This window comes from Athene noctua, chromosome 24, assembly GCF_965140245.1.
Source record: "Athene noctua chromosome 24, bAthNoc1.hap1.1, whole genome shotgun sequence".
NCBI lineage: Eukaryota > Metazoa > Chordata > Aves > Strigiformes > Strigidae > Athene > Athene noctua.
The window spans coordinates 5,085,395-5,106,444 of NC_134060.1; the positions used below are offsets into that span (position 1 = coordinate 5,085,395).

Here is a 21,050-nt window from a genome sequence, read left to right on the forward strand (position 1 = left end):
TCCCTGGGGAAACAACCTGCGGCGACAAATGACACCCCAACACCTCCTGCAGCCCCTTAAGCCAGGCGAGGGCTAAGCCTGCACCAGTGGTTGCTCTGCTGAGCCCCCCAGGAGCATCCAGTGCACAGTGTGCCCACCCAGGCTGGGTGCCAGGACCCCCCCCAGCACAGGCAGCAGTGGGGGGGGGCACAGCGGTGAGGATGCTGTCCCCAGTCTCAGGTGGCACAGGCAGTTGGGGTGGGTGGGTGACAGCAAGGGTGCCACCCTCACTTGTCCCTGCGCCACCACCCACGGAGGGGGCCATAGGGTGAGGAATCCCCTCTGTGCACACATGGGGGATGCCTGTGACCCAGCCTGGGCCCACACAGCTGCCCAAAACCCAAACTGGTGCGCCCACACGCACACACAACCCCCCCAAAATAGTGCTCCCCACACACAACCCCCCCAAAGCCAAGGGTCCCCTCCCCGATGGGCACCAGCAGGTCACAGAGACCCCCATGCCCAGGATCCTCTGGGGTCTGTCACCAGCATCACTTGGGGCACCTCTACATCCACCCAGGCGCTTACAAAAATGATGATTTTATTAGAAACTAGAGACAGAAACATTTTTTTAAAAAAGGTCATTTTTTGAGATGAAACATTAGATGCACAAAGGAGAAGGGGGAGAGAGTAAACTGGGGGGAGGGTATGGAGGCAGGTGGCTCCTGAGGGGCACCGGCATGGGGGGACATTGGTCCCAGAAAAATCTGCAAGATCCCCTTGGAGAGACCCCCAGGGCTGGGGCGGTGATCCAGCACCCCCCCCAGGCAAGAGACATGGGGCTGGGGCTCTGCAGTGCCACCTGAACCCCCCCCCGCCCCTCTCCAGATCAGGAAACAGCCAACTCTGGGGGAGCTCTGAAGTATCCCCAAGCCCCACCAGCATCAGCCTCTCCCAGAGCCCAGGGGGCACCGGACACCCTCCAGCCGCCCCCAGGCAAGGTCAATAAAAGCCCTTTCCTATTCCCTGCCCATCCCAAAGGCTTCACAGTTGGGGTAGAAAAGGCAGCCAGGGGGAACACAGGGCCCAGGACAGAGAGGGGGGACCATGGCTCCCCAGCAGAGGAGGGTGGGGGGCACCAAGTGCAGGTCCCCCATCGCCAATTCCTTGCAGACAGGGGAGAAGAAAGCCCCGGGGATGGGCAGAGCCCACAGAAGGGACGGGAGAGCAGTGGGAGCAGGGGGCCAGCACAGAAACCTCAGCCCACTAGTGCAGCGAGTGTGTCTGTGCTCTGCCCTACCCTTCAGCTCTCCCCAGCTGCCATCCATGGCCGGTATTCCCAGCTCAGGGGGGGTGTCTCTGAACCCCGCCTTGCAGAGCAGTGTCCAGGCAGGCTGGATGGTCCCATGCCAGGGTCTCGGGCACATGTCCCTCATAGCCTGGCTCTGCCAAGGGGACAGGGATAAAAGGGGCCACCGCCACCCAGTCAGTCTTGCAAGAGGTGGACGCAGCTGGCTGGGAAGACTCCGGTGCGGGAACCGTCACCCTCGATGAAGCCAACCTGGGGGTGCAGAGAGTGGGGGGGTCAGGGGGGGTAGGAGTCCCATCTTGGGCAGCTTTAGGGATTTAGAGAGGCAAAGCCATGGTGATGCCTCAGCAGGAGCCCCCCCAGACCTCCTCCATGCACAGATGGGGCAGGGGACACCCATCTATGCCCCCCATGAACACCCAGCCTCCTCCTGAAGAAAACTGGGGGGAGCAGGGAGCAGGGATGGGACCCCAGCACCCATCTGTGCCCTGCTGACACTTACCCAGCTCTGCTCGTCCTCCTCCCGTGTCACCACGATCACCTCTCCCTTGGAGAAGGTCAGCTCTCGCGCTTTGTCCCCCTTGCAGTCAGCCACCGCCTTCACCCGCTTCTGCCTCCCCTTGGCCTGCCCGAGCAGAGGAGTGGGCGAGGGGGTGACAGACCCCCCGCAAGTCCACCTCCAAGGGCAGTGAGGGAATGTGACACCCCTGATCCCTCCATCCACCACCGCAGGATATGGGGAGCTGGGTTGCTTGGGGATGCAGAGGGTGACTCCCCCCACACACAGACACACACCATTGCAACCCCTCTGAGACCCCCCCGAGTCGTAGGACCTACCGGAGCAAATCTCCTGGGCATGGGCACGGGGGGCACCTTGCTCAGCACAGGGTCCTCGGGGAGACCAGGGCTCTGGGGGGACACGGCCGACCCCGCTTTGCCCACCACACCACTGATGCGCCGGTACGAGCGGGTGCTCTCGGAGCTGCCAGGGACAGCGGGGACAGTGTCATCCCCTCTCTGCTGGTGCCTTCTCCTGCCCCATTCCCCATCCTGCGAGGTCTCAGGGGTGTCAGGGCTCCCCCATGGGACCCAAAGGAGCAGGGTCCCACCCACAGCCCCCAGGTGCTGGTGGAGAAGGGCCCCAGCACCCATCCTTCCTCAAACAAGCCCATCCCACCACAACTTTCAAAAAGAGAAAAAAAAAAACCAATTTGATAATTTGCAGTGGATCTTGACCTTGCGGTCACCCCCAAATAATCTGTGTCACCTTCTCAAGGGACAACCCAGCACCCCCATAGCTGCTCTTGTCCCCCTCCTCTGTCCCAGGGTCAGCATTCCTTGGGGACTCCAGGTCAGGGTGGGGACCCTTTTGCTCTGCGCCCCCCAGGGACAATTTGGGGTTCTCCACACCCAGGGTGGGACCAGCAGGGGTTGAAGCTGATTTGCCAGCACCACACAATGACTCCCCAACACCCAGCGCACCCCCACGCTGGGGAGGGCGGGGAGGTGTCCCTACCCAAATTTGACGGGGGGGATGTCAGGGGCCATGCTGCTCGGTGGGGGCTGCCCGGGTGGGGGGCTCAGCTCCGTCCCCCGCCGCGTGCTGCTGGTCTCCGTCTCTGAGCGGGTCTCCCAGTACGCTGCCCGCCGGCTCTCACTGGGGCTGCAGGGACCGGGGGCCGGGGGGCCGGCGGTGCCATCCAGGGCCCCCACGCTGCCGGCGGAAAGGGGGCTGCGCAGTGCCAGAGCCTCCGCAACCCCAGGGAAATGTGGCTCCGACGCCTGCCGGGGAAGCTCGGGGCGCTCTGGGAGGGGGACACACGGAATGGGGACAATAAACCTAATGTCCAGGTGAAGGGACAGCCCCACCGTGGGTGACACCCCCCCCCGCCACGCCCTGACTCACCAGTGGGGCTGTGGCCGGGTTTGGGGCGGGAGCCGCCCCGCGTGGGGTTTTTGAGGGGCAGCGGCGGGGGGATCTCCTCGCTGTGGGCCCGGCGGGGCGCGGGGCGCGAGGGCACCAGGATGCTCTCGTAGGTCTTGTTGGTGATGTCCATCCCCATGCAGCTCCAGCGGGTCTGGGGGCAGGCGGGGGGGGGGCTGGCGGCCAGTGGCGATGTGCCCTTGAAGGATCGCTGGAGGGGGCTCACCTGGGGGAAGAAGCCTGGCTCCAGGGCTGCCCCCGCTGCTGCCAGCCCCCCCAATAGGGTCTGCACCCCCCCAGCGCCCTTGCTGGGGACATGGGGTCCCCCCACTTGCCACCATCCCCCAGGCACCTTCTCCTCCAGCTCGTCCTCGCTGTCGTAGGGGAACTCCTGGGGGGGGTCCCAGTCGTAATCGACGTGGATCTGCAGGGAGAGCTTCCCTGCCTGCGCCTGCTCCAGCTGCCAGACAGGGCAGGTCAGGGGGGTCTCAGCACCGGGGGATAAGTTCTGACAGCCCCCCACTTCTATGCTAGCCCTCCCCCAGTGCTCCAGTCCCCTCACCCCAGCCTGAGCATCTCCCCCATCCCTCCATCCCACCTACCAGCTCTTCACACTCGGTGTGCTTGAGCCTCCTCGCCACGTCCAAAGCCGTCTCGCCCGCCGCATTCACTGCCCGAGGGACAAAAGGGGCCAGATCCAGGTTACAGCCTCGCCGCTCTTCTCCCACCAGAGAGCCCCAAAACCCCCCACCCCAACCCCATACCCGTGGTGAAGGCGGCTTTGCCCTTCAGGAGCAGCTTGAGGCAGTTGGGCTTGTTGTAGAGCGCGCCGTAGTGCAACGCCGTGTTCCCGTCCTGCGTTACCCGGTCCAGTGTCCCCCTGCGCAGGGCCAGTGGCAAGAAATTCAAGGCTCAAGAGCCCACGAGCATCAGTCTCCCGCATTTGTGCAACCTCCTCCCTGTAGGGGAGCGGGCAGGGGACACTGCGAGCACCTGGGGACGCACCCGTTCTGGATGATGAAGTCCACCAGAGGAAGGGATGATCTGTCGGCGTGGCGCACGGCCATGTGCAACGCCAGCTCACCTGGGTCCTGCCAAGAGATGGAAGGGAGAGGAGAGCTGGACCCAAGGATGCTTCATCTCCCCTGAGACAAGTGGAAAGGAGAGCTGGACCCAAGGATGTTTCATCTTCTCCAACATGGAGGGAAGAAGAGAGCTGGGCCTGAGGATGCTCATCTTTCTAAGGGCACATCTCCACCCAAAGGCCAGGAAAACCCTGAGCATGGGCACCCAGAGGGGGGAAAAAATCCATTTACACTGCCCAGCAGAGAGAGTAGGGTGGCTGTGGCAGCATGGAGCTCACCTGGCCCTCGGGGCTGGGCAGGGGCTTGGCCAGATCGTGGCCCTCGGCAAAGGCCTGGAGCAGGGCCAGGAGGTCGCGGGCGCGAATGGCTTCCCAGAGGCGGTGGGGATCGTCGCGGCCGCTTTTCTGCACGTAGCGCCGCTCCATGTACTTGGCCATGATGTACTCCTTGCGGGCGGCCCTGCGGGAAGGGACAGGCATGCAGACCAGACCCCCCCTTATCCCCACCGCAGCTGGAGGCACCCTGGGCTCCTGTCTCCTCCTGAAGCCTCAGGATCAGGGGGAAGCCTTAAAAAAAGGTGCAGATCTCCACCAAAATCCCGGCGGTGACAGTAGGATCCCCTGTCTCCCATTCCCAGGCTGTCTCAGAGCTGATGGGCAGCAGCACAGGGACGAGGGCAGGCCATGCACTGTGCATTCCTCCTCCTCCTCCTCCCAGCTCACCCCAAGCCCCCTGGCCAGCGGCCGACTCACATATCGCTGCTGGCCGAGGGCTTGGGGCAGTCCTGCGCGGGCAGCGTGGCCTCCATGATCTCGTTAAAGCGGGTGTTCCCGACGCTGACAGCCAGCTGTGGTGAGAGAGGGATGGGGGAGATGAGCCTTCCCGGCCACACTCACCCTGCCCCTGTCAGATCCCCATCCCCATCCTGGAGGCAGAGGGAAGGAATCCACTGGATCCCCCAGGACCCTCCCAGAGCAGCATCTGCCCCAGGGATGATGTTTTTTTCATGGCAGGGGAAGTCTGTTTTAAAAGGGAGCAAATCTGAGGGGCTGCCAGCATCCCCCCCCCGTGTTTAGCAAGAGGCTTTGCAGAGCCCCCAGACCACTGCACTGGGGGCTGCTAATTGCCACTAGGGAAACTGAGGCAAGTTTGCGAGCACTGGAGCAAACTGGACACAGGTGGGATGACAGAATCATCACAGAATCATTCAGGTTGGAAAAGCCCCTTGGGATCAGTGAGTCCAACCCTCAGCCTGACTCTACAAAGTTCTCCCCTACCCCATATCCCCCCACAGCTCATTCAAACGACCCTTGAACACCCCCAGGGATGGGGACTCCCCCCTCCCTGGGCAGCCTCCTCCAGGGATGGAGCAGGAGGGATGAACGCTGTGTCCCAGGAAGTCTGGGAGCTGCAGAGGGTGATCTCCAAGCTCGAAGAGCAACTTACCAGCAGCTCGGAGGTGCTGAGGACGTCCAGGGTGAGGGACTGGATGCGGGAGTAATGCACACCCAGCTCGCGATGGATGCCGGAGCACTCGATGCACGTCAGGATGCCCAGATTGGTGGAGAGCCACGTGGGGTCTGCAGGGGGGAGCGGCGTGGGGCTCAGCATCACCACCCAGCCCAGGGTACCCAACCCACACCCGGAGGGGACACAAGCTGAGCCCTGACCTACCCGGGGCCCCGCAGTCACAACACTGTTTGTTTCCTGGCATGTTCTTCACCTCGCCGATGACCAGCTTGGTGAGCTCCTGCACGCCGCCGTCCGCCCCGCTGCCCGCTGCCGCCCCGCCACCATTGGGCTCCCCCTTGAAGGCGTTGCTCAGAGCTTCGTCCTTGCTGTTCTGCAGCACTGAGACCCACCTGGGCAGGAGGGAGCCTTGTCAGGAGGAGGCAGAGGAGGAGGATGGGGAAGGCAGAGCAGGATCTGGCACCGCAAGGAGTGGGGATGGGCTGTGGCACTTACACAACGCACTCCTGCTCATCCTCCGCTTGGAAGTGATATGTCCTGTTGTCTGCAGGGATGGGGAGATGGGGAAGAAGGTGAATAGGGGGGTTTGGGGATACCCAAGACCACAGGAAGGGGCTGAAACTACTCTAAAGAGGCTGCTTTAAAATAAAATCAAATCACTACATGTCACTCATCCATCACCCGAGCCCCGTTGCAACCTCTTTTTGTCTTGAGCTTGCTAGATCTCATTGGAGAGGTTGGTCCTTCCTCCACAAAGGCAGCTGGGGAGATGCCCAGAGCTGGATTAAAAGGGCAAAGGGTGCCCAGGTGCTGTGGCAGGGCTGGCGGAGGGCCAGCCGGCCTCTGGGAAAACCTGCTCAGGATGTTCTCCTCCAAAAAGGGAGCTGCCATCTGCAGCTTGGCCACCTCTGGGTCAAACACAGCCACCCCAGCTCCAGCATCCCGCTCCGGGCACTCACGCGTCACCAGGTCAAAGCATTTCTTCTCCTCGGCATGGGGCCGCACTTGGCAGGTGAGGAGGTTCAGCTTGACAGGGGGACGGTTTATCTGCCAGGTGCGAGGACAAGAGGCAGGTTAAAGGACTGGGAAGGGGTGTGACAGAATCACAGAATCATCTGGGTTGGAAAAGCCCTTGAGGCTCCTCCAGCCCAAGCATGACCCTCACCCTGACCGTTCCCAACTCCCCCAGATCCCTCAGCGCTGGCTCAGCCCGACTCTTCAACCCCTCCAGGGATCCCGGGGACTCCCCCCTGCCCTGGGCAGCCCATTCCAACGCCCAACAGCCCCTTCTGCACAGAAATCCTTCCTCAGAGCCAGCCTGACCCTGCCCTGGGCAGCTTGAGGCCATTCCCTCGGGGCCTGGCGCTGGGGCCTTGGCTCCAGAGACTCATCCCCCCTCTCTGCCCCCTCCTGGCAGGGAGTTGCAGAGGGCCAGGAGGTCTCCCCTCAGCCTCCTCTTCTCCAGACTGAACCCCCCCAGTTCCCCCAGCCGCTCCCCAGCAGACCTGTGCTCCAGACCCTGCCCCAGCTCCGTTGCCCTTCTCTGGCCACGCTCGAGTCATTCAATGGCCTTTTTGGGGTGAGGGGCCCAAAACTGAACCCAGTCAGCGAGGGGCGGCCTCCCCAGTGCCGAGCCCAGGGCTCAGATCCCTTCCCTGTCCCTGCTGGCCACGCCAGTGCTGACACAAGCCAGGATGCCATTGGCCTTCTTGCCCACCTGGGCACACTGCTGGCTCCTGTTCCACTGGCATCACCAAGCAACAGCAACTCTGGTGGGACAACAACTACTCCCAGAGGGTCCATCCTGGAATAACCACGTGAACGGGACCCTCTCTGACCCTTTGCAGCACGGATAGGACACGGAGATGTCCCTGAGCTGCCATCTCTGGCCCTGCTGCAGTTCTCAGCCTCTACCAGCAAGGGGCAGCAACCCCCTCCCAAACCACCCCAGCCCCTTTGGCCTTGTCTGGTACCTCAATGCCCACCTCGCTGCCCCAGCCAAACCCACCATCCCCTCCCATTGACACCTATCAAACATGAGGGACCCCCGTTCCATACATCCAGTCCCAGCTCATACTAAATTTTAAGCCAGGCAAATCTGTGACCAGTTTGGGCAAAACTAAACCTGAAATCCAACGGATACCAAGGCTCAAAGGGTGACTCCAAGGGGCAAGATTGCAGCCCCCCCCTGCTCCTCACCGTGCTGTGGGAGATGGTCAGGCAGCCGTACTTCACGCCGCACTTCCTCTTCTGCCACACTTTGCGGATCCTGAGGAGGAAGAGGAGGACTCAGGACACGTTGCACAGCCCTGACCACCCACATCATCCGCTGCCTAAACCACTCTGAGCAGCCCTCAGCAGAGGCCTGATGGCTGTCTGGACGTGTGGTTCTGCTTCCTGTAACCCACAGAGCACAATTTGTCCCGCTGAGCGGCCTGGCCACGGGCCATGCTGGCCAACAGCATCACAGATCTGGTAGCCCCAGTTCAGCAAATCACATAACCATCCACTTAAAACCTGGTGCCCATCACCCTGAAGTCCACTAAAAGGTGGAGATATCCTCCTTGCAGCTTTAAGGGTTTTATTTTTTCACCCTAGACGATCCCACCAGGATGCTTTCTCCCTCCATGCCCAAGAAACAAGGAATTTCTTCCCCTCCCACCAGCCGCACAGCACACAGCTCTTCAGGGTGAACTAAGCACTGGGTGGCTGTTCCTGAAGACCCACATCTGAGGATGCTACACCCACGCCACACCAGCCACTGTGCCCAGCCCAGGAGAGCATCCCAGGAGAAGCACCCCAGGCATCAGAACCTGCCAGGGGCATTCAGATAAAGGGGCTGATGACACCAACGCATCATGGGGGAAGGTCCCCTGCACCACCTCCAAACCTCCTCCTTCCCCAACTGCAGTTGGAGACCCACCAACCCCTGACCACCAGCTCTCAGGTCTCCTCCAGCCTGGGGAAAAAAAACCCAACATTCCCCAAGCGCTGATGGATGCTTAAGACCAGATGGGGCCAATTTCACCCAAAGACCTGTCAAACAACAAACCAAAAAACTCACCCAAACAGTTCCACCTCGGGATGTCCCAGCCCTAGGGCCTCCCCCCAGCATGGTGCTCTCCCAGCCCAAAGCAACACTGGGACGGAGCCGGGAGCTCTCTGGACAAATAACACTCATCCTCACCCATCGCTCTTCTTGTACAGAAATCCCGACTTCTCCGTCCCATACTGCTTGTTCCCTTGGTGCTGGTGGATGCTGTAGCCGCTGCCAGAGTTCTTCCTGCTCAGGTTTTCCTGAGCTCACCCAGGGGGGGAAAAAAAAAAACATTTAAAAAGGAAAGCGAGAGGTGCAGAGGCGGCTGCTACCCCCATCCTTAGGTGGGTGCAGTGTCCGTCAGGATGCCAGAGACCCCCATCCCCTCCCAGCCTCTGAGTACCACCCAGATCTCCTGCTCTGCTCCCATGGATGTCCCCTTTGGTCCCCACCTCCCATTTCCCTGCTGCTCCCCGTGCCCTAACTAACCGCGGGGCACTCACCCCTCCTTAGCACCCAGCACCCTCCCAACCTTCCTTCCCGGCTCCCCCCTGCCCACCCCAGGCTCTCACCTCCTTGCTCTCCAGCTGCAGGATGCTGCGGAGGGAATCACGGGTCTGCGTGAGCTGCTTCACCTCCTCCTCTTGTGCTTGGTGGAGCTGGAAAGGGAGGCAGCTGCCCTCACTGCACTGAATGCGGGCGTTCTCAGGGGCTGGCACCTCGGGGGACACGTCCGAGCGACGCTGGATGGAGGCGGGGGGGCCTTACCGCATGGAGGGACACAGCAAGCTTCTCAATGAAGGGGTAGAGGTTCTGGGCAGCCTTCCAGCCGTCTTGGAAGAAACTGGGCATTTATTTAATGTGATTAAGATGCAGATGGGGAGGATGGAAGAAAAAAAAAAAAAAAAAAGAGGTTTTTTTAGAGAAAACGTGGCAGGAGACCATAGCAACCCCCCTGGGAAGCTGCTCTTGCTCTTGATGCTTCTGGGACCTGGAGAGATCCCACCAAAGGCCAAAAGCAGCACATGGGGTCTGGATACCCCAAATATTTGGGATGTTTGGGATGCAGGATTGGCCTCTTGTTTGATGCAAGCTCATCCCATTATGGACCGGCCCTTTTGGAGGCCAGATCCTGGGGGTCTCTGGGTCTCAGCCACAGTCAGGATCATGTTCTCGGCAAACATGACTGTCCCCTCCCTGCCTCAGTTTCCCCACTTGAGAGCTGGAGAAGACGACATGACACCCACATCCTGCTACTCCAGCCTCATGGAGCAACGGGAAAGGCAAGGGGATGTTAATCCTTGCTCCGAACGCCCTCGCTATGAGCCCCACGGCTAACAGCAGAGCTGCTCGGCTGAACTCATCCCTGGAAATCTATCCAGAAACCAAATCATCGGATATATCCCAAGCCAACCCCCTTCCTCCAGCCCCCATGGACACATTTACAGCTCCTCAAGCCAACAAAGCACGTTTCAACTCCTCAGCTAAGACCATAGAGTGACAGGCTCTGCCCAGCCCTTCACCAACAGCTTTATGGAGCTGGGATGGGAAAAGGTGCCCCCAGACCCTCACAGGATGTCCCAGGGGTGACAACAGACCCCGGGGATGAACCATCTTGACCCAGGTGGCACCTACTTGTGCTGAGCATGGAAAAACTTGATAAGGCTCTGCAGGAAATCTGGTCCCTGCTTCATCTGAGACTCGCTGGCTTTGAGCAGGTACTGGAGGAGGAGAAGACACCCAGTTAGGTGATGGAGATGAGGCCCGGCTGAAAATACCCTGGAGGAAAAAGCAAGATCCTGCCCGGCCCTCGCCTCTCTTCCCGGCATGGGGAGGAGGGTTAAAACACTGGCTGGGTTTCAAGAAGTCGAGTCACGACGCTGGATTTGAAAGCAGCTCACTGGGGACCACCCTCAGAAAACCTGGCTCTGGAAGTCCTCCAAGCCCTGAAAAGTTCAAGGACCAAGGCAGGCCCCCGGGGTTTCCAGTCGAGCATGCTTCTCCCGCTGCTCATTACTTCTGGAGTTAATAAATAACCAAAACCCAAGGCAGCTTGCAAAGAAAAAAAAAAAAATAGCCCAAATGTTTTTTAAGACATGACCCCTTTGCTCCCAAAAAATCAGCTTTCAAGCAGCGAGCGCCTGCGGCACATCAGCCCCGGAGGTCTGCCGTCCTCGCGGAGGTGTCCCGTGGGATGGGGAATTTCAGCTTTTTGCATCAAACCCATCCATCAGCTGCAGGCAGAAAAGGCAAGACCCAGAGCCTTGCTCACCCCGAGCAAAATAAGGGAGGGAAGAAATTTTCCCCCTGCAAGCTCCTCCCCGGGCCCGCACAGCTGCTGGAGGATGGTTTCCAGCACCAGGCGAGGGGAGGGGAAGCAGCCCCGAGCTCCGAGGGCTTTCTGTGGTGGGGAAGCACCACGGCAGGATAGAGCCCCCAGGATGGAGCCTCCTGGTGCCCTGGGGTACTCTGGGCCCCGCTGCCCAGGGAGGGGTCACCTGGGCTGGGGAGGGATGTTAAACTGCTCCGTGTAAACTGGAGCTGTAAAGCCAAGGTAGCACCCAACCCAGAGCCCCAGGGTGCCTGGTGCCAGCTGCACCCCCTGAACAGAGTCCCAGCTGGAAAAGGCGACCAGTGCCCGGCTCCTGCGGGACTTCCCTGCCCTGTTACCCACGTCCCAGGGCGATGGTGGCAGAGGAGGGTCACAGCCAGCGGCTGGCTGAGACCCACGAGCACAGGGATGCTCCCAGCATCACCAAGGTACAGGTCCAGCTGCATCCACCCACCCCACGGCTGTGTGGTTGGGGGGGTGTGAGGCGGCCCACAATGGGAGATGCAACCGCCCCACACGTCACCCCTGGGGAGAAATCGCATCGTGCCCCCACCCCAAGAAGCAGCAAACACCAGCCGCTTATAAACCCACACGCAACACACCCGCCCCAGCCCTGGCCAGCCCCCAAGAAGAGTTGCCCCCCCCATTTCCAGGCTGCCTCCCCAAGAAAGCAGCAGCAGCCTTTGTGCACGCCAGCACACACATGTGCCCGCTCACACGCAGCCGCTCTTTGCGGGGCTGCCGGCAGCGGCCCCTCCCCGGCCGGGCTGCAGCTCCGCCGTTTCCATGTGCTGTTATTTATTTCACAGTGGTGCTATTCAAGGGAGTTGACTCATCTGGCTGGGTCCCAGCTCCCCGGCCCCATGCTCAGCCCCAGCCCCACTGCGGCAGGCACAGCCTCCTCCCCACACCCCCTGCCCTATAACAGGGGGGGGGGCACAGGGCTGCAGCAGCCTCCAATGCTGCTGCCTGGCCCTTGGGGACATGGGAACCCCCTGGGACAACGTGCTGGGGCCTCGCCCCCTGCTCAGTGTCACTCTCAAGAGGTTTACGGGGCTGCTGGGGTGGCTGGAGCCAGGACACCTGGGTCCCTCCTCGCTGCGGGGGTCTGACACTGAGTCTCCATCCTTCACCTATTTCCATCTCACCTCCTGAGTACTGACCCCCAGGACCGTCAGGGATCTGGGGCTGCTCACAAGCCCCCCTAACCAAAACCAAGAGCAGTTTTAAGAATGGGGCAAAAGTGCAAAGCCAACCTCAGGGATATTATCCAAAAATCTCACTTTTTGCCCCAAACGCCAGCCTCTGGTTTTGCAGAGGAGAAGTAGAAGCAGGGCTGGGAGGATGTGGGTGCTGCAGGGTTACCCATGGGTGCCCTTCACAGCCACATCCCACCGGGACCCCACGATAGGGACAGGACAGGGACCCCTGAGCTGAGACCGTGCAGGGACACAAGGGGATGGGGATGGCCGAGGGTCCCGCACTGCGCCCACGCAGGGCTGCTTCGATGTGGGGATGAGGACAGGCTCCGACCTCCCCATGCTCTGAGCAGAGAGGTCCCCTGTGTCCCCCCCAGGGCCAAATAGCCTCCGTCCCCCCACCCTGGCACAGCCCCTACCTCGCACATGTGGAGCTGGAAGAGCCGCCGTTCCTTCTGCATGTCCTCAGCGACCTCCGCTGCGGACGGCTCGGCCTGGATGACCCCCGCCAAGCGGGCTCGCTCCTTCTCCTTCTCCATCTTCCCCCTGCAGGACAGGATGGTGACAGGTTGGGGAGGGGGGGACAGCCCTGCCCCAAGGGGTGTCCCATGGCAGGGAGCGGGGGAGGGCTATGGTGGGGATGGGATCAGGAGAAACATCTCCAGCCTCTGGAGCTGGAAAAGGCTGAAGCAGAGCCCTCCCGATGGCAAACCAGCACCAGTGGTGCTGGCTGTGGCCCCAGGACAAAACACCTTTGTGTAGAGTGGGATTAGGTGGATTTTGCTGGAGGCAGCAGGTTCCTTACACTTTGGTCTCATAATCCTTCCAGGCCTTTTCGATCTGCTTCTTGGAGTCCTGCAGCAAAAGCAGAGAGGCGATGACAGCCCTCAGGGAAGGCAAAAGACCCGACAGCACCAAAGCGGCTTTGCTCTGCATCACTGCGCCCTGCCCTGCTCCTTGGGGACCAGGGATGTCCCCACCGGGTCTTCACCCCTGTCACTCCCAACCCTCACTGCTGCCATCCAGCCCCAGGTCCTTGCTCCCTCCTTCGTGCCACAGGCACGAGCTGAGCCCATTAGTGGGGGGTCTTGCTGCAATGTGTCCCCAAACTGGTGACCTGCAGCCCCAGAGCCTTGGGGACAGTGCTGGAGGGGACTCACCAGGCGCCCGTCCTTCAGCTGCCCCTTCAGCAGGCTGTCCAGGGGGAAGGAGACGATGTTATTCAGGTTTTGCACCTGCGAAGGGTAGAGATGGGGTTACCCGATGGGGGTGCCCACCTCAGGGCAGGCTGAGGAACAGGAGCCTCAGCTCCTTCCCGGCACTGGGAACGTGTGTCCCCCTCCCCAGGTCCATCGCTACCCCGTGAAGGGTTAAAGAGGCTGGAAGTAGGGCCGGATCCAGGCACAGGGCAGGCCGGGGCTTGTTGGAGCTGGCTGCAAGATGTCTGACGTGGGGCCCTTCCCACAAACCACACTAGCGCCGCGGCTGCCAAAGCCAAAGCTGCTCCTCCCCCTGCCACCCCGTCCCTGTCCCTGTCCCCCCACAGCCCAGCACCCGGTGATGGCACCAGCCCCCTCCATGGCCCCGAGATGCAAAGAACTCCCCCGCCACGATGTTGAAGGGGCTTCCCAAAGCGTTCCCTTTCCTGGGGTTTGGGGACAGCAGCGCAGCCACTGCCATCCCCACCAGGGCCACGCAGGGGTCTGCGGTGGGGACGCACGAGCCCGCTCCGGTCCCGGCGTCCCTCTGTGTGCCCCACGGGGCAGCACCCCACTTCAGCTGTGAGAGCAGCTCCAGCGCCCACGCGGGACCTCCCCGCTGCACCCAGATTTCTTTTAAAGGCTCCCACAGGTGTTGGTCCCCAGAAGCACCCAGGGAGAAACCCAGTGCTGGGGCAGGGGTCCAGCCCTGAACGTGAGGGGACAGGAACTCCCCTTCCTGGGGGGGATGGGGGACCCCATTTTTGACAGCTCCAGGGGGACTCTGGGAGGGAAAACCTGACTTTTCGGATCTGGTTGAGGTCCCAGCACATAATCCCGCTCTGGGGAGAGCAGGGGGAACATGACAGCAGCAGTGGGGTGGGAGGTGGGGGGCCAGCACTGCCTTCACCCAGGCACTGGTCTGACTCCTCCACCAGGACGGATCCTGCAGAGCCCCCCAGAGCACGGGGGTCCGGCCGGGCTGGGACAGCTGGGATGGGGAAAGGGAGGAGCGGGGAGGCCCGGACTGGGGTAACTGGGAGAGGAAGGCGCCGAAATCTGAAATTCTTGCTGGGGGAAGGGCAGCAGAAATAAATCTCCTCCTTAAGCAGAGCCAGCAGCCAAAAACACCCCTTGGGGAGGGATTCGAAAGGGACCAGAGAGGGGCCCAGCGAGAGGGGCCCAACAGCATGGGACCCCCCAAGGGCTTCACCGCTGGGCGTGCACAGACCCAGCTCCCTCCAGGAGCCGACTCCTCTGCCGGAGCCATTCCCGTGGTGGGGAAGGTGCTGCCGGTTCAGCTCGCAGCCGCCCCTGCCTGCCTGCCTGCCTCCCGCCCGGCCGCGGCTCCCCAAGGCCCCGCTGCGCAGCTCGGCGTGGCTTTGATTTGCTTCTTGGCAGAGGAGATCAGAGATGCAATTGATGTGAGAAAAAAAAAAAATAGAAAGAAAGGGGAAAAAAGAAAATAGCAGCTCCAACCGCCCATCGAATCCCAGCGCTGGTGTTCCCAGCAGAGCTGGGAATGAGCTGTAAATCCAGCAACAGGGGTATCAGATGGCCTGGGAGCACTGGGAGTGTTTTCCTGAGCCCGGGATGGGAGCTGGGGATTGCTGCCTGTGGTAGAGGGCAGCTAAACTGGGAGGAGTGGGGCTGCACTGGGTGGTTTTTGCAAATCCAGATGGATCCTGGAGATTTCCCCTGGCTTAGCAATAGCCAGATGCAGAGAAGAGCCTGAGGCTGCACTGGAGACTCCATGAACCCCGCGATCCCCCCTGGGTGGTTAAATCCTCCCCCTGATCTCGGCAGCGTGCCAGGAGGACGCGGGGGCAGCTCACCAGGTTCTTGAAGAGCGCCGTGACCTCACGGGTGAAGACGGCCAGGTTGAGGAAGCCGGTGGAGAGCTCGTGGTTGTTCTGGGAGAGGTGGTTGTTGCCGAAGTTCTCCAGGGCTTCGCTGTACTGCTCCTCGTTCTCCACGTGGGCTGTGCAGGGAGACACCGGTGAAGGACACCGGGTGGCCCTGCAGCACCCCATCCCCGGAGATGGTCACATCACGAGGTCCCACCAGCACCCAGCACCCATCTCCCCATCCCTCTGTAGCAAAGCCGGGCTGATCTTGCTGCAGGACAGCAGTGGTGCACCCTAAACATCCTCCCTAAGGTTCTCAGTTTCCTTTTTTTACATCTTTTTAAGACAGTTTTTGGCACCCTATCACGTTGCCAGGCTGGCTGGCTGCAAGCACCCATGTCCCCCTCACTGACCAGCACCCACGGCCATCCCACTGTCCAGCAGCATCACCCCAAGGACAGATGTGACCAGCGTTGGTGGCAGATGGGACCATCACAGACCCCGGTGGCCCGGGGATGCCCATCATCTTTCGAAGCACAACTCACTGAGCCCGGAGATGTGAATGGCTTTCACATATTTCCTGATCCTCTGGAGTATGGCTTGGTCCCCATCCAGGCTCTGCGAAAGCGAAGAAAGAAAACAAACGGAGCTCGTTAGCCTTGCCAAGCGCGGCCGCTGCTCCCCCCAGCCCAGCTGGCCCTTGCAAAGGCGGCTGCTCTGCCATGCAGATGTGTGGGGCAGCAGCCAAGCTCCCAGGGCTGGGAGAGGATTTGGAGGCATCCCGGGGACGCCGGAGTCACAGCGTCCTGCCAGTCCCCTGCCAGGCCTGTGGTCCCCATGGCTTTGGCTCCCAGGCAGGGCTTTGGCTGCCCCCGGAGAGGCCGGGTTCGAGCAAGACGGTAGCAGGGGATGAGAGGCTTGGCCAGAACGCCCAGCGCCTCTTTGCATCCCAGCAGCTTCCAGCAACCATGGAAAATGCCTCCCTGGCTCTTGCAGGGGCTGTTTCAACCAAGGAGGGGATGAAGCATCACGTAGCAGGAATACACCAGCCTGTCCCCACCACCCCAGCGTGTGTCCCCACGGCTCGGGGTCAGGCACGGTGGGAGAGACCTGCAAGGGTGCCCACAGCAAAGCCAAAACCAGGACCCACCTCCCACTGATGCCCAAGAAGAACCTAAACCACATAAATCCCATAACCCGGAATGTGACTTTCCACAACCCCCCCAGCTCATGCAGGGTCTTGGCTGCAGCCCCCAGCACCGTGGGCCTCCCCGCAGCCTGTGCCAGCTGCCTCCTGCCCTCAGTTAGAGCACTCCCTGTCCCCAGCCTGGTCCCTCCGTCCTTGCTTCACCCCTCCCTACCTGGGCAGCCTCCATCTGCGCCCACCAAGCACAAGGGCACACTCAAACCCAACATCAACCTCCCCATGGTGCTGCCCACAGAGCACCGTAGCCAAACACACGGCAGCCCCAGCCATCAGGAAAGGGTTAAGGTTGGCTTGGCTGCAGGTACCAGAGGCATGATAACAGGCTGGAAATATTTAGAGGGCGTGAACGGCAAGAAGGGCGAGGGATGAAACCGCGGAGGAATTACAATAAAGAGGCTCCCTCGCTCGCTCGCTCGTGCTCTTGCTGAAGGTTTTTGGGCTGATGTCAAAGCCGATTTCCTGACAGCAGGGTCAGCCTGGCTTCGGCGCCGCTCTCCGAGGCCCTCCTCGTTGGACGGGATGCTGCAGATGAGCTTTGGGCAGGATGAGCCAGCTGAGAGGGGACTGAGGCCAAGGCAGGAGCCAAACCCCCAGCCCAGAGGGGTCCTGCAATGCAGCTAGAACAGTGGGGTGCCCCAAAGCCCCCCATGCCCCCTCTCTGCACAAAATCCTGGTGTGCCAGGCTCTCTGGAGCTGCAGGCTGGGGCAGAAGCATCGCCTGCCTTGGGGGGATGCCCGGGCTGGACACCTGGATGCTCCAGGCTTGTAAACTAGCATAGCCTCAGGAAGGGGAAACTGAGGCAGCATGAGATGCTCTGGATGCATCACCCTGCAAGCGGGGGAAGAAACTGCTCCAAGTGTCCAGGACAGGGCAGCTCAGCCTGGTGCCAGCTCAGGGCCAGTGCGGAGCAGGGACTGGGAACAATCTGGGGAAGGACACAGGGGCTTTGGGGAAGGGGTCCACGAGTCAACCATGGAGGACAGGGCAGGCAGAGCTGGGCCCTGGGTGGTAAATGCAAAGGAAATCACTGCATGGTGCTGCCCCAGCTGCAGGCATTGCTGGCGTCCCCAAGGTATCGGGCCGGCTGCTGAGGACAGTCATGTCTGGAGCCCCCCACAGCACCCATCACCCTCCAGCCCAGCCCAGGGTCGGGGGAACTTGAGGACGCCAGCACAGCAGGGACGGGAGCACAAGGGACTCCCCGTGGGGACGGAGCAAGGGACAGATCCGCACCTGCACCGCAGCCAGACAGGCTCACAGCCTGGGGACCCCGCGCAGCCACTGCCACCCCCCACCAGCCCTGGCAGGATGCTCAATGGGGGCCATTCTTCTGCCTCCCCACGCCACCAGCTCGTGCCACCTGGAGAAGGAGCTGCCGCGGGTGCCAGGGGCTGGGCTGGCGACGCTGCCGGCCCGGGAGCAGGATGCAGCGCTGCCCTGGGTGCAAAGGGCAGCTCACGGCAGGGACACGGTATTATTTACATGGTGACGGTGTGAGCTGGGAGCCTGGCTGCCAGCTCTGCCACTGAATGAGCTGGTGGCCTCTGCCATGTCACCCTGCCCCGGCCTGGACGTGCCCGGTCCAGCTCCAACCACCAAGGCCTGGATCCAACCTTCCAGCCCACTCCAGAGACCTCAGGTTCTGCCTCCACAGCTCCCATGAGGGCTCCCCGCAGCCTCCAGCGGGACGGGGGGGGCAGCTCAGCGCCGTGCCCCCCACGGCATCCACAACTGTGGTCACAACTCCCAGCTCAGCCACACTCACTGGAGTTTTACTCAGAGACCCATGGCATTCCTGGGGGACCCTTCTCCCCCTCTCCCCGCCCCCCCTAACCACAGCCACTCCGAGCAGCCAAACAAAATTCCTGCTGCTTCCTCCTGCCTGGAGCTGCCTCCCCATTCCCGGCTGAGAGGCAGATCCGTGGCAGCGGCCAACACGTGCTGGCGGGGACCAGGATGCTCCATGGTGGGTCCCCAGAATTCCAGCCCAGGGACACCCACCCCACCGCCCCCGGGGATCCCGGCAGCCCCGACACCTGGGGCCCCACACTCCCCGCCAGCCCTGGCTCCCCTTCAAAGCCATTCCTTCGCTAAGAGGAGTTGGCAAAAGCCACGGGACCAGCTGGAAACCGCCTTTATTCTAGGCGGGAGAAGGGGGACGAAGGCACCCCGCCACCTCCGCCCTTCCCGCAAACACTGGCGGGGATTGTGGCGGGGGGGGAAAGCTAAAAATACTACCCTGGCTTTAATCGCAAGGGGACACCACCACCACCCCCCCAGCGACACCACATCACATCACAGACTCGATAGCGGCCGGAGTCGTGGGAGTGATGCTCTGCCCGGCCCCGGGGGGATGCTCTGGCTCGTGGGGGTAGGGGGGCACCCTAAAACTTTTAAAAAGGAGAGTTTTGCCCATTTCTGCAGGTCTTGGCCCCGAAAAATCGCACGCTGGAGCTGCTCGGAGAATGCAAACGGCCACCCTGGCCCCAGGGTCCCCAGGCACCCGCTCAGGGCACCCCAGCGCAACGGGGAGGGGCTCGGGGCGACCCCCAGTAAACAGAAGCCTAAGGAAAGGAGGTGCCCCCCCGGGGTGGGCAATGGGTGCTGGACCAGCACCTATGGATGCCAGGGGCTGTCCTGGTGTGGGGAGTTCCCAAGCGGGGACACGCACACACCCCACCCCCCCCGGCCCTACTCACCTCCTCCAGAGCCCCCACCGCCCCCCGGCACTTCTGCATCTTGGAGGCGAAGGCGGCGGCGATCGGGGAGCTGAGATCCTCGCCGGTCACGGCCAGGAACTCGGCCACGCTGAGCTGCTCGGGCATGGTGGGGGCGAGGCCGGGGGGGGCGCACCGGGAGCGCGCTTGGAGCGCACCGGAGCGCCCCGGGGGTGCCGCAGAGGCCCGGCTCAGCGCCCCATGCCCCGCACCGGGAGCGCCGCGCCCCGCCGGGGAGTTTCTCCGTCCCTCCCTCCCTCTCCCCCCCCCCGCCCGCCCCCTCCCCGCCGCCGTCACGTGGCGCAGCCCCGCCCGCCCGTTAAAGGCGAAGCGCTCCGGTGCTCCCCACTCCGCCCCCCCCCCCGCCGCGGTGACCCCCACCCCGGGCAGGGGGAGATGGAGGGGGAAAGGGGGGGGGGGGTGCAAAGTCTCGGGGTGCGGCGGTGAGAGGGAGGGAAAAGAAAGTTAAAAAATTTAAAAATGAAAAACTAAACCGGGGTGTTGGTGGCTCCGCACCCCCCAGCCTCACCCCAGCACCCACTTCGCCCGGGGAGGGGCTGGCGAGCACCCACCCAGAGGTGGGTGACAAGGCAGGGGTGGAGGGACAGCACCGTTCTGTCCCGGCACTGTGGGAGATGGGGGGGCAGGAGAGGCCGGGAGTGGGGTCTCACCCAAAGCCCAGTTTAAGGCACACAAGTAGTTCAAGGATGGCTTGAGATTAAACCCAGACCCCGCCGAGCACTGGTTTAACTGGAGGTCACTCCCACCCTGCCCTTTCTTGGAGCCAGAGGGGACAATCCCCCCTTGGGCCACCCCCGGAGCCCCCACCGGAGGGGACCTCTGCAGCCCTCACAGGCCCGAGGAGCTGGATTTTGGGTCCCATCCCCTGGTTATTCGCTCCTCTCAGAGGATGGGGGAGCCCGGACACCCCGTGGGCAGGCGCTGAGGCCGGGCACAGGCCGAGGGCATCCTGCCATGGGGATGGGGCTGGTGACAAACTGGAAGGGAGGGGACAAAAATCCTCAGCTGTGCTCTGCGGGGCTGGTTTGCCATGAGAGAGGATGACATGGGTGTGAGGTTGCTTTGCAGACCCCCCCCCACACCCCTCGCTCCTGTACCCCTTACCCAGGGTAGATCAGGGGGTGACAGACCCCTGTCCCCTTTACTGAGCCTGGAGCAGAGCTCAGTAAAACTCAGGTTTGTGACTTACTGACTGACCGAGCCTTACTCTAACCCAGCAGAGCTGCCCACGGTCTGGCCTTGGGGTGCAGAGGTGCCCACCCCAATCTGGGGGGGCCCAGCACCTGTTGAGGTCCTGGGACATCTCCCTTGGCAGAGCTCTGGCAGACACAGGGTTAAGAGGCTGCAGCCCTGGCAGGACGGGAACAGGAGGAATTTGGGGGTTCCCGATGAGTAAGAGCCCCCCAGCAAACAGGCACCCCCAAAGCCTCTTTTGCGGGACATGAGGCGGGGAGCCTGGCCTCAGCAAAGCAGCCATAGGGACAAGCCAGGGCAGCGGCTCACAGCAGCGTGGGCCGGGCTTGAAGCCCCCCAAAAAACCCTGCAGCCCTCCCGCCAGGGCCGAGACCCCCCCAGCCCCCCCGCTTCTCCCCGGTGTACCACGGGGTCCCTCCAGGCGCGGGGCAGGGGACAGCCCCTTTGCTGGGGTGGCCCTGCCACCTCCTGGCCGGCCTGGGGACTGCGGAGGGGTGTGACATGCCTCGGGGACACCCCCCCAGCTGCT

At 62.2% G+C, this 21,050-nt stretch overlaps 1 protein-coding gene across 2 annotated transcripts; it reads right to left on the reverse strand.

Annotated features, from left to right (window-relative positions):
* Positions 1-615: 615 nt before the first annotated feature.
* Positions 616-19,535, reverse strand: ASAP3 (ArfGAP with SH3 domain, ankyrin repeat and PH domain 3). Of its 2 annotated transcripts, XM_074925894.1 has the most exons (26): positions 19,289-19,535; positions 15,927-15,999; positions 15,370-15,515; positions 13,496-13,570; positions 13,141-13,190; positions 12,755-12,881; positions 10,440-10,525; positions 9,573-9,648; positions 9,377-9,463; positions 8,955-9,064; positions 7,967-8,036; positions 6,727-6,814; positions 6,263-6,311; positions 5,972-6,159; positions 5,744-5,877; positions 5,050-5,144; positions 4,576-4,756; positions 4,218-4,303; positions 3,977-4,092; positions 3,815-3,882; positions 3,565-3,672; positions 3,195-3,438; positions 2,805-3,093; positions 2,126-2,270; positions 1,791-1,913; positions 616-1,540 (listed from the first exon to the last, which is right to left on the reverse strand). In XM_074925894.1, exons 1-26 carry the CDS (start codon positions 19,412-19,414, stop codon positions 1,466-1,468), a joined length of 3,015 nt encoding a protein of 1,004 aa, XP_074781995.1. In that variant the 5' UTR covers positions 19,415-19,535; the 3' UTR covers positions 616-1,465. The 2 variants fall into 2 exon arrangements, with proteins under 2 accessions (XP_074781995.1, XP_074781996.1); XM_074925895.1 differs by lacking the exons at positions 15,927-15,999; positions 19,289-19,535 and adding an exon at positions 15,832-15,877.
* Positions 19,536-21,050: the final 1,515 nt, after the last annotated feature.

What these genes read in the sequence shown, in the direction of transcription:
- ASAP3 (XM_074925894.1), bottom strand. Translation starts at nt 19,414, where the DNA reads ATGCCCGAGCAGCTCAGCGTGGCCGAGTTCCTGGCCGTGACCGGCGAG. An exon ending in TCCAGCTCCACATGTGCGAG is followed by an intron (nt 10,526 to 12,754) that starts GTAGGGGCTGTG and finishes CTCCTCCTCCAG; the next exon opens with TACCTGCTCAAAGCCAGCGA. An exon ending in ATGCTTTGACCTGGTGACGC is followed by an intron (nt 6,312 to 6,726) that starts GTGAGTGCCCGG and finishes CCATCCCTGCAG; the next exon opens with ACAACAGGACATATCACTTC.